At 35.1% G+C, this 12506-nt stretch overlaps 1 protein-coding gene across 6 annotated transcripts in view; it reads right to left on the bottom strand.

The window, feature by feature from the left end:
- LOC110106811 (hydroxymethylglutaryl-CoA lyase, mitochondrial) overlaps positions 1-12506 on the bottom strand; it is a 65379-nt gene that overhangs the window by 10053 nt on the left and 42820 nt on the right. For all 6 annotated transcript variants that reach the window (XM_020836833.2, XM_020836834.2, XM_028697313.1 and 3 more), the window contains 2 exons: positions 7168-7248; positions 6932-7095 (listed from right to left, as the gene is read on the bottom strand). In XM_020836833.2, the coding sequence (XP_020692492.1) occupies positions 6932-7095; positions 7168-7248 (245 nt within the window). The remainder of the gene's footprint in view (positions 1-6931; positions 7096-7167; positions 7249-12506) is intronic.

The following is a 12506-nucleotide window of genomic DNA, read 5'->3' as shown; positions in this document are numbered from 1 at the left end:
TGTTTGCTCTGTCGAAGCCAGAAGAGGGAGAGTGAGGTAGACATGTTCAATTAAAGTATAGATTGTTGACTTCTTTTTTTCCGCAAGCAAGTGAGAAACTATACCTTACCAATTTATTTGATTTTATTTTTCATTTTTTCTCTTGGAAATATGCCATATTTATTGAGATTGTCGGCTTTATGTCAATATCGTTCTCAACTCTTCTTATATTCTTATGAAAAGTTGAGAGCATGACATTCGTACTAGGGTAAAATTTCAACTTGTCAATATCTATACATTGATTTATTATTGTTTTCCATTTCTAATATGATGCTATATCAATTTCTATACACTATTTTAAAATTATAATGATGTATCCGCATCGTACATGTGTCCTATATTTTTTATGATGGTTGGATCCCATGTCCATGTCGGTGTCGCCGTGTCCTTGCATCATAGATGGCTTCTTTTCCATAGTAAACTTTATGATCCATTCTTATGATTAATTTATATCTAGAGGTTAAAATTTTTTTCACTTGTATTGTGATTTATATTTATAATGCATGTCCATTCTCTATTATTCATCATAAATAGAAAATATGTATTCGTGTTAGATGATTCCTTACAAGATTTGCTAATTATTTCTTGCATTCATTTCATTAGAACATCACCTTCATTAGAAAATCAATAAAAGTACTACACATCAATTATTTGGTACAGAATTAAATTTTCAAATTAGATTTCCTAACCTAGACCTTAGAAAGTCCTGCATCGCACTTACCCTGCCAATATTCAAGGATCTATAATCTCATTTACTTGGATGCCACTGCCACCACTGCCATTTAAATGACAACCATTGCAACCACCACTCAAGTAGATTCTTTAAACAGAGTTCTTCAATCAATGATTAAAATTTCCAATGCTGCCTAAAGAAATACAAAAATCAAACACTACATTCATATGCTATAGGAGGGGACCTTTAACTTACTGATCCTAATATTCTAAAGGGTAACCAACATCCTAATTTGTTTGGAGAGTTTATAGGAGAGCTCAAAGTACACAACTAAAGTAAGCATAAGGCTATTCTATGTTGAAACAACAACTTAGTTTAGTTTAAGTTTTTTTCTGATCAAGTGATTATGTATTTAGGAGGCAATTATATTTAGGAGTCTAGTATGAGTCATTTTATATGTTTGCATGCTTACTTTATGCTTTTCGATGCAATTTTGTTCAAGTTGGTAAAATTAAAAGGTTAATTATATGTTACTATCAACGTATATTTTAGGATGCATGTCATTTACCATGTTGTGAGGTACAATATAGGTTGCTAACTAAATAATAGGGTGAGTTAATCATAATTCTCCATTGCATAACCCTAGAACATCTATTTAAAATAATAAATTTTACAAGGTAATAGTCAAACCTAATCTAAACTGACAAATGATCATATTGCCCATGATGCTTAAAATGAAAGCTAAAAATAGACTAAGAAAACTCTAACTCATTGCTATTACACAAATAATACGAAGATACACCACCTAATTCATGATTTTCTTATGCCAAATCCTCACGGGTTCAAAGAACTCTATTCCAAAGAGTTGAAATATGTGTCAAGGAAGAATTGGTAAGTCTTATTCTGCAGTGTAACAGTGTTGAAATAGTGAAATCAATCTTGTCAGGATTACATCCCTAGGAAAATACAAGGAATACATCTTGAAGAAGAGACAAACAAGCCACTTTACTATAAGAAAATAGACAAACATCTGCTAGATCCTCTTGAAACAATCAAATATCTCCTAAAAAAGCGATCTTTATTCACGTTTTTTTAATCAAACTACTTGAACTTTAGACAACAAATTTAGGGAAGATTCATCTACAATTTTGTTTTTATATTTTTCTCCCTCATGGCTCAGTTTAGGGCTTAAGATTTACGTTTTATGATGTGGGCATTATTGGTGTTAAAGTTTGGGACTTTACTACTTTTAATTGTAATAGATAAGGGGTTCATGAAGAGATATAGGTGCAGGTTGGATCTTGAGGTGGGGGATTCTAGGTTTCTCTTTTTGAGGAAAGAAAGGGGGATGGGTTGGTTAAGAGAAAAAGAGAAGGGGTGAGTTTGCATTTGAGATTATGCTCATGGGATTTGGAAAGGGTGCCAATTGTTGTAGAGGAAAAGTAAGAAAGAAGTTAGACTAGATTTACGGTTAGTTTGAAATAAGGTAGTTAGGAATTCTAGTTTTTTATGGAATAAAAAAGAAATTTAAATTAACATAAATTTGAGAGTAATTTTAAATATTCCGTTATTCTAGAAGAATTTTGTGAAGGGTTAGCAAAACACTATAGTATTTTGTTGCAGCATAGGTGAATTTAGGTGCTTTAACAATTAATGCATCAAAAAAAGACATGACCCAAAAGAATTAGATAATAAGCAATAAAACGGTTAAGAGATTTGGGAGATCAAAGAAATGACCCTAGAAGTCGCTTTTATGTGATTTTATGTTAGGTTTTTTTATTTAGGAAGGTTAATGATGAACCATAAACTGTGGCCAATATCTCAACAATAAAAATCCAAAAGAGCATGCCATAAGAACATCATGGATTCTTCAAACTTGATCTTCATCATAACAATGATCATCATCTTGTTGAATTACTGATGACAATTCCTAGGATGATGTTGCGTTATAAAATCAATTGGAATAGTGAGTTACAATGAAAGATTTTTCAAAAGCCTAAAAGAAGGAAGAATGTGAAAGAAGATGGAAGGAGAAGCAAGTACATGACTTAGAGGAGGGAAAAGGTTGTTAAGTATTATTTTCATTACAATAAACAAAGTGCTAATCATATAACCCTTGGATCTTTATTTATAACAAAAAAATTTATAATACAAGACTAATAGCCAAACTTATCCTAAACTGATAAATTATCATATTTCACAAAACAAATAAAATAAAAGCTAAAAAATGAGCTAACAAAAAAAAAGCTAATTCAACTAAAATATTAAAACTTGACATAATCTATAATTATTCTACATCAATTAAGCCCTTTTACTTTCAACTAATGTGTTACTATTATAGCTATTTTTCTATTATTAGAATATGAGGCAATTCTATGGCATAAAAGGGACTCTTCTTACAACAAATACTCTACCCCATGCTTTATGATAAAAATTGACGATTCACCTACAATCACTAGAGATGCCAAGCTTGTTTGATGTCAACCATGATGGAAGTCATGAATTAGGTCCAATATATTACCCTTCTTCAAAATCCGTTAAGCTCTTAGAATTCAATGTTATATTCTTTTGTTCTCCATCTATAAGATGCATAGATTCTCAAGATGAGACAACCTTGATATTAGATCTTGACACTTGTCAATTACAATATTATGGTAATGAAAAACTTAGCTCATGTTTGGTCACTACAAGAATGTATCCTATCCATGCACTTCTTCCTTAACTTTACAATAATCTAGTATAAATTATGTGCATGGCATATCATAAATTTTGGTTTGCATCATCTAAATAGCATAATTAACAATTTTTAGCAATTACAGGATTGTAACATTTTGTTTAACTTCTACCAATTTTCCCCTTCTAAAGGTTGCTAGAATTTGGTTTGCTTCATTCATATTTGCCTTTCATTTTGCGCAAGCCATCATTTAACATAACATATTCATTTAGACTTATGGACAAATTTGTGGAATCTAATCATCACCCACATAAAAACTAAACATATAACCATACTTATGAATTGGGCCTTGGCATAGTGGTTCTCCCAACCAAGAGGTCGTGGGTTCCATCCCTACTCTTCACATTGCTGCCCTGTAAAAAAAAATCAAGCATGCATTTTCATTCGGCTCTTGTATAAAAAGTTTGACCCGTTTAATGAGCCTTCTTAAAATTAGTAACTTGTCTTATGCCCACTACATAAAATCTATGAGATAGATTTCTATTCTTTTAAAAAAAATATGCTTCAATTTGGCCCTTTAATAAAAAAGAGCATATTCCAAACATAATGACTTTTGATCGCAATTCATCACATCACATAAAAGAATTGCAAAGCCAATAACTGTAGCTCCAACATGCTACACATAAGTTATTGACAATATCTAGCATCCTGTCAGTTTTAGTCAAATGATGAAGACCCAATATGAATCGCATATTTCCTACTCAATGAACGCTAAACTACAAAGTGGAAGAAACTGTTTCTTTCGATGGAAACATGATAATGAGATAGCTAAGGCTTCAGCACACCCTGATAAGTACAAACCATCATCATTATCAGCCTCATCCTATCTATTTCTGGTTGGCTTCAAGAATCCTTCACCATGTATTCCTATTGCTTAATCTTAAGCTTAATCAAATTTATGAAGATCTTACATACTTCTTTTAGATATAAGCTTGGTCAACCTCTTTTCTTTTTCATATTTATTTTGCATTATTTTATTATCACACTAGTAATCCTTTCTTTTGACTTCTTTATTGCCCAAAATTAAAATCAATATGTGACAGACCTTGCATTATTAAATTTTATCAGTACTATCAGAGTTACATTGCATTTCTTCCGACCGATTAAAGTTAAGAGCACCTAGATATATGGATAACAATTATAGATTTATAGATTTAGTGATGTGAAACTACTAGGAGTTACCTTGGAAATTAGAAAGACAATTGAATAAAGCTTTGCTCATGAAAATTTACTACTAGCACATAAAAGAAGATTATGAATCTAAAGTAATCAACTTGCTTAGGCCAAATAAGTGCAATAGTGATTAACGAAACAATTCCATCAAAGTTCAAGGCAAGAGTAAATGCTAAGTACACATAACATAATCCAACATTTAACAACGAGAGGTTCACCTCAAGGGCCTTCTCACTCAATCACTCGTAGGCTTTAGCGGAGAAAGATGAACCATACGAAGAAAGATATTACCACTAGGAAGACAGCGCCGAAGACCTTCGTTGATGGAGCGGTAGCCGGTGGTGATGAAGGTGGTGGGTGGCCGACGATGATCCAACAACTTGGTGGAAGGTGCTCTTTGATTGCCAACGTCAAATGGTACAAGATGCGGTCGATGTACCCTTCAACGGTTTCGTCGTTGCCAAAGAAAACGTCAAAGTACAGGGACCCAAGGATATCCGTCCTTCCCTCTTCGTCAAATATGAATCTGAGGTTGATCTAGGGATCGGCCATGCATCATTGAAGAGATGGGGAGAGGGCGTCGTCTTCTTCTCTTGGCTTCAAGTGTTATGAGCAACCAAAACTTCCCGAGGGAGGGAGCAAGGAGAGGGGCGGCCAAGGTAGAGTGAGGGGTGGGTGACTTGGGTGAGGGGATTTAGGTTAAATGGGGGGAGAATGAGATTTACTCAAATCTGAAAGTAATTTCAGATTTTGAGTAAATTTGGAGGGAATTAATTTGAAATTTGAAAATCAAATTAATGAGAGAGAAGGGGAATTTAAGTGGAATTAATGGGGAGCCCATTAGGGGTGGCCGGCGGCATTGAGGAGGGAGAGGGGTTAGGGGGAGACTAATTGCTTTCTAAATAAGTTGAGGTCCAAATATGAGGGAAATTAATAATTCCACTCTAAATAAAATTTGGATTGGATTCAAATTCGAAATCTTTCCTTATTTGGAATTTTGCGAATATGGAAAGTTTTTTAATTTCAAATTTACTAACTTCTCCCTTTATTGCAAGAATCAAATTAGGGAGTCATTATGACGATTAAAATCATCATAATGATTTTGGGGGAAGATGGGGCCGACGGTCAAGAGGGAAGGGGGCGGTTGTGTGGCGGGTTGGGCTAGGTTGGCGGATGGGATTTATGTGGTGGAGCTAGAGGATGAATTGGGGTGGAAGATGTGAAACCTCCTGTGGTGGAGAGGTTGCAAGGGGGTCGGCGATTGACTTGGGGAGAGGACGATGAGAGAACACACAAGCAAACTAGAAGTAAACTAACCACGAGCCGTGGACTCTTCCAACGACTGGTGGGCCTTGCACTCGCTCACCTTGAGCTCACTCTACCTTCTCTCTAGATCTCATGCAAGAAGAAGAAGAAGCAAAGAAAATTTCATTTATCATTCATAAAAAAAAATACAACATATGAGACCACTATATATAGGTCTACACTTCATGAAAAGAAAAAGTACGAAATTGCCCTCTGGGCTACAATAACAAAACAACTCCCAACAGGGGTAAAAATGGAAAACAACAAATAACTAAATAACACATCATGAAATCTGAATCAAAAGTAGAGGCGTTGAATCGTGGCCGTAGATCTGCGATTCCTTCGTCGATAAATATGTCGGTAGCATCTGTCGATGTCCTCATCATTTAGGACCATTTAAATGGTTAGGGCTTATATAAGATTATCATTATCTTTCACTATCTATAATTTTTTAATTAAATAAACAATTTGCTAGACTGAGAATGTAATTCAAAATCAAACTCAATTTCTCATCCTTCAGAATGGAAAAATAGCAGACTATTTAGTCCGAAGTTGATTCATTTCAATAAACTGGCGAAAGAAGAGCCTTGAGATATGGGAATATCAAGAGTGCATCAGTATAGCGTCAAAATATCTTCTCAAAAGATGATGGATAAATCCTAAACACTTGATATTGTGTCCAGTCTGCTCAAACAATGATATGACGCTGAGCTACTTTGTAGGAATTAGGATACAACATTGCAAGGACTTAGCAATAGTTTAAATAATCCAACATGCCATAATAGAATTGCAAGGACTTAGCAATAGTTTAAATAATCCAACATGCCATAATAGAATCGGTTCGCATTATTTATCAGCACAACTTACTAATGCATTTTACTGAATCATAGTAACCAATGAGTACACACTAGTTTATATTCATCTTAATAAATATCATAATGCAATAGAAACATTGATCTGCAAATCCTAAAGATAGCTCGTTCAAGAATTCTTAAGAAAAAACATACCCACGAACAAGTATTGAACTTTTCTCAGCAGCACTGGTGACCTCGCGATAACGGGCAAGGCTCTCATCAATGCTACAATTTATGTTTGACTTTGAAAAAGACTCTGAGGCTGATGCAAATACAGCAATTTCCTTCGCCCCGTTTACAACTGCCGCCTCAAATCCCTGAGAATGATTATGAATATTAATAGCAACAGAAAAAGTTCAAATAGATGATCCTCCAAAAACTCATGTCACCTTAAGATTCGGAGTTAAAACAGGAAGCCTCACACCCTCTATATCTCGAATAGCCTCCATGACATCTTTTGCATCTGCTAGCTATGGTTATATCACATACAAATGTATAAGATAAAACAACAAAAATATTGGAAAATGCACATTCTTATTTGGCTGCAATTTAAAATACATGAAGCACTGAATGGACAACTTACATTCCCATTCAAGAAAAAGGACTCATAAAGCACTCAAAGTAATCTACATATGAATTACTGCTACTTTTAAGATAAAACGTCAATTAATATTTAGGAAGCGTATTTGTGCAACAGTTGCCAAAAAAGTTTATAGTGGTTCTGCCAAATAAGTTTCTGTTTGGCTGCATAAAATGCTGTCTTGATTCCCTGGGTTAAAAAAAAATACATTAAAGGGTTAAAAAATAATGTAATGTAAAATTAGTACTATTTAGCTCCGCACTTACAATGAATGAGAGGGAAATGCTTGAATCACAAAAAGTTTTCATTCACAAAGTTTAGGAGGGTGACAATTGTTCATCATGCAGGATTAAATGTTAAACACAGTAAAGCCCTTACACAAAATTTATATTGATTTGGTTCTCTGTGCAGCTAGGCCAAATTCGTTTCTGAGTTGCTGTTGATTGCCAATTGGTGGATCTCTGGGTTGCTGAATGTAAGCCAAAACTTGAGGTCGGTTCGTTACTGTTTTATTTTGCTGTTAACTCCGTGGGCTGATCTAATTGGACTGCAAAGCATACTGCGAGAGATAAATGTCATTTGATTTATCTACTGTAGATCTTATGACCTATGCAAGGCTATTAATGGCAAGTGGCTCAGCTAAGTTGGGTTAAATGGTTCAATGGCTTTACTGGTTCCTTGCAGCTTCACCGTTGGATTATTTAGTTGTGTTAGTTCACAGGGAAGACAACAGTAGCAAAATATCAATGTGTTAGTTCTCAGGCTTAATTATTGGGGTTTCAGCTGGGATTTATGCTAAGTTGTGTTTGCTTACTAAATGGGGCTTTGCTGTGATATTCCCCGCTGGCAATTAAAAGCTGATTGTATTTCTGTAGGAAAAAAAAAAGGTAATTGCATGTTTGAAACTAAAATTAAGGCTTTCCAGCTCCTTGTAGGAAAATCGGAGCTGCCGTGCATTGCATGATTTTCTAGGATTCCTGTGCAATCAGTATTTTTTAAATTGTAGCAGTTATGGAAATATATGGAACTGATTCAGACAGTCAACTGTGTAAGTGAAGAACAAAGGGAAACTTCGTGTTTATAACTATGGGATTACTGAGGCAAGTAAAAGATGATATTTTTTATTGAATAAAAAAATTTCTTCAAATTTCAATTTTAAGTGAACAAGTTAGATGTGACTCATTCAAGTACCTAATTTGGTAGAGTTTTGTACCTGCATGAGGCCAAGATTTATTGCCTTTGTAAATTCTTTTATTGATTTAATTTTTATTTACATATTTTGATATTATTTGATAATGCCCTTGATTTTGTTCAAGTTCAACAGGGATTCTATTCGTCGGAATCAAATTACAATTTCTCACTAATTTTACAAGGTTCAAAATTGTTGCCAATTTCCATGAGAATTTCTTCAATCATTATATTATTGTTTGAAGTTAATATCATAGTTACTGCTTGCATTAAAAAAATTAAATTGTTGAATTATTTAATGTTTGTAACATGTGAATTCTAAGCTCTTTTAGAATATATACACACATATTATCATTCTAATTGCATTAGAAACGCCAAATCTAAACCCTCCAACATCAAATTATGCCCAACTTGTTAGCATGCAAAATTAGCTCATTCCAATGAAGGATAAACAAAATTAAAGTTGAAATCTTAAAAGAGACCAAATGCAAAACATAGATTATATCTAATTAGCAAAAACCTAAACATGCATTGTTGGATTCAAATTTATTTGTAGGTGATACCATAGCTTTACTAAAAAAAACAAATCAAGCTAGATAGAAAAAAAGAAGAGAGAAAGAATGTCTAGAATGTGAAGCTCAAGGATTTCACTATATTGACAAAAAGTAAGAGAACTATGCAAAATAATTGGCTGTCATAGGCTCACCCTCTAACGTCATTTTTATAAACTTAGGTTGAAGTACAACACCACATAAAAAACTATATTTGAATGATATACATAAACTTAGATATCAAGGCTTAACAAGTTTTTTTTTTTTAATATATTGAGAACGCATGCAAAGTTCAAAGCGTAAGACGAATTTAAGTGAAGTCATCGCTGACTTCACTTGAAGTTATAGAGTTTTGAAACCTCTGCAACTTCGCTCTAGCTTGTTGAGTAGCTGTGAGACCATGGAAAAATTGACATAAGCGAACAACCGTAGCAACTTGAAAGATTGTCTAGTCTTTGGGCTGAGTATGACCAATTAAATAGCTTTGGATGACTTGAACTCGGTTGTGTATTCAGCATAATCTTAGCAACTTTAATGAATTGATCCTTCTTGTTTGGCTAACTAGCTTTGAGCCCGGTACAAGTTGATCATTGAGAATGGGCTAATCTAGCCTAGGCAAATTTACGTGTACATTTTATTCACTGATTCTCTCGTCCCTTCTAAAAAATCATTAAAGAAAAATAACATGAAAGTAACAAACACGATAAAGTATCACATGGATTATGACTAATTATGCATAATTGAGAAAAGTTAACTCGTTACCAGCTTTGAATCTATAAATACTCGAAGAGTTCCTTATATCACCATTAAGATATGGAGAAAATCAAGAAGAGTGTGATGTAGAACTATATATGCAAGTGATGTTGATTTGGAAATCACGCGTTTTTGAACAGAGCTCAACAATTTATTAACTCGCAATGAACTTAAGCAATGACTTCAGCATGCAAGGGGGCAATCAAGTTTACGAAAACAATCACATGCTAATGGGAAGACCATTAAATAACAGATTAATTAATAACATGCTCACGTGGTATTTCAAAGACAATCCCTAAGTTAACAAATAGATTAGTCACTACAAAGACCCGCTCACAGAACACTCTTGGTGTGGGCTAAGCGGATAAGCTTTCACAATTAAACGATGCCATGATTGAGGAATCAAAAAGATACAAGGGGGGAGGGAGAGAGTTTACCCGCATGGAAGAAGAAACTAAGCCACGACGAAGTCGTTTGGCCATCTATGTGGACATGACAGCAATATGAATCCTCTTGCACACCCAGACAGCACTCTAGCGTCTCCAGAAATTCTGGACAGCAACTATGAGGGCGCCAAATCCAGGAACAACCGGTAGTGGGTCTAGAAAACGGGTTGATCCTGTAATTCAGCAGCAGGCGGCTATTTTTGGAATGATTTGGGAGGGAATTAACAAGCTCCTAAGAGAATTCAAATTTGAATTTCAGATTTGTTGATGGGGATGTCCTTCCAAACATAGCCCAACAATTTAGGAAAGGAATTCAAGGCTTATAGAAGAATTCGAATTTGAATTCAAATTCCCCAAAATTAACGCTAAGCTAATTTAGGAAGGGGAATTAATTGGGATCTCTAATTAATATTCAAATTGATTGATTGGATATCTTTTCAAACATAACCCAACAATTTGGGGAAGGATTTCAAGGCTTTAGGAGATTTCGAATTTGAATTTCAGATTTTTCAAAATTAACACTTGGCTAATTTAGGAAGGGGAATTAATTGGGATCTCCAATTAACATTGAAATTGATTGATTTGGATATCTTTCCAAACATAACCCGACAATTTTGGGAAAGGATTTCAAGGTTTTAAGAGATTTCAAATTTGAATTTCAGATTTTTCTGAAATTAATGCTAGGCTAATTTAAGAAAATGTTAGAGGATCAATTTAAAATTTTTGGGGGAAAAGGAAGAGGGGATCATGACGGTTTCGACCATGGGAACAAGGAGGTGGTCAATGGCTATGAAGAGTGGGGGAAAGGAGAGGCGGTGCATGGTCAAGGCTAGGAGGAGAAAGGAGGCGGTCAATTGGAGCTTTGGGAGGAGATGACGGTGGCAACAAACTCAATGGGGGTGGATGCAGAGATAAACCATGAGCTCGGACGCTTCCTGCAGCTAATGGGTCTTCCTTTGCCCTCACCTAGGGACTTCACATTAGCTCTTATAAGAACTCTCAAGGCCCTCAAACACACTTAGACACAAAGTGCATAAATTTTCATTCATAATAATCATCATCCCTGCCAAGGGGGAGGTGAGGTCTATAAATAGACAAAATACAATAAAACATCAAATGACAAAAGTGCTCCATGGGGTCACATAAACCTACTTCCTCAAGTGAGGATAAAAACGGAAAATTACACATAATAAATCAAATATAAATAATTGCTTAGAAATAAAGCAATCTGATCCTAGTCATAGATCTCTGGCCCTTTCTCTGATAAACTTTACACGGCCGGATGTCCTCATCATTCTCGTGGGGTGGAAAAGAGCTAGACTCCGTCGAGTATGCATCCTGAGTGCTCTCATAGATCTCTACCGCATCCGGGTCAATCCTCTGGAGCTCCTCGCGCTCTAGCCAAGTGTCCTCTATCTCCAATTTACCTATCCACCTCACCAAGTACCTTCTTCATCCACCCTCTTTCGTGAAAAAGATGTCAACATTTTAAATCATGTCAACTTTATCCGCAATAGGTGATTTAGGAATATTTAAAACTGGAGGAAGGCTTGGCTTCTCACATGGTGGGGTCACACAAGGCTCATTATGTAGTTGATTGGGTGGGTTAAACTCTGAGCCCTCATAAGATACTAGATCTTCAATGTTTAAAAAGGGGTTGATATTAAAATTTGCAGGCAGATCCACCACATAGGCATTGACATTAATTTTCTTGATTATTTTTAATGGTCCCACACTTTTAACATGTAGTTTCTTAACGGTCCCTTTCGAAAACCGTTCCGGACGGATCTAAACTATCATCAAATCACGCATCTTGAATGTCTTGAATCTTTATTTAAGATCAACGTGAAGTTTATAATTTGCATAGCTCTATTCAATACATGTAATTTTCTTTTGTAAATAATGCAGATGTGATGCAAGTAAAGATGCAACTCAAAAATCCTATACCTAAGGCACATAGGTATGAAATCTAAAGGCCGCCTAAGCTTGTACCCATAAACAATCTCAGCTCAGACTAGTGGTGCGATTCACAGAATTATTATAAGAAAACTCAACCGTAGGGAGCTTGGCCAGTCTTTAACGTGCTCACCTACTAGGGTCCTTAATAGATTCCCTAGACTCCTATTGACCACTTCATTCTGGCTATCAGTCTGAGGATGAAAGGCTATGGAAAATAGCAATTTAGTGCCCATTTTCATCCATAGGGTCTT

The sequence above is a fragment of the Dendrobium catenatum genome, unplaced genomic scaffold, assembly GCF_001605985.2.
Source record: "Dendrobium catenatum unplaced genomic scaffold, ASM160598v2 fragScaff_scaffold_106, whole genome shotgun sequence".
In the NCBI taxonomy this organism is placed as follows: domain Eukaryota; kingdom Viridiplantae; phylum Streptophyta; class Magnoliopsida; order Asparagales; family Orchidaceae; genus Dendrobium; species Dendrobium catenatum.
This window is presented reverse-complemented; position numbering and strand designations above follow the sequence as displayed.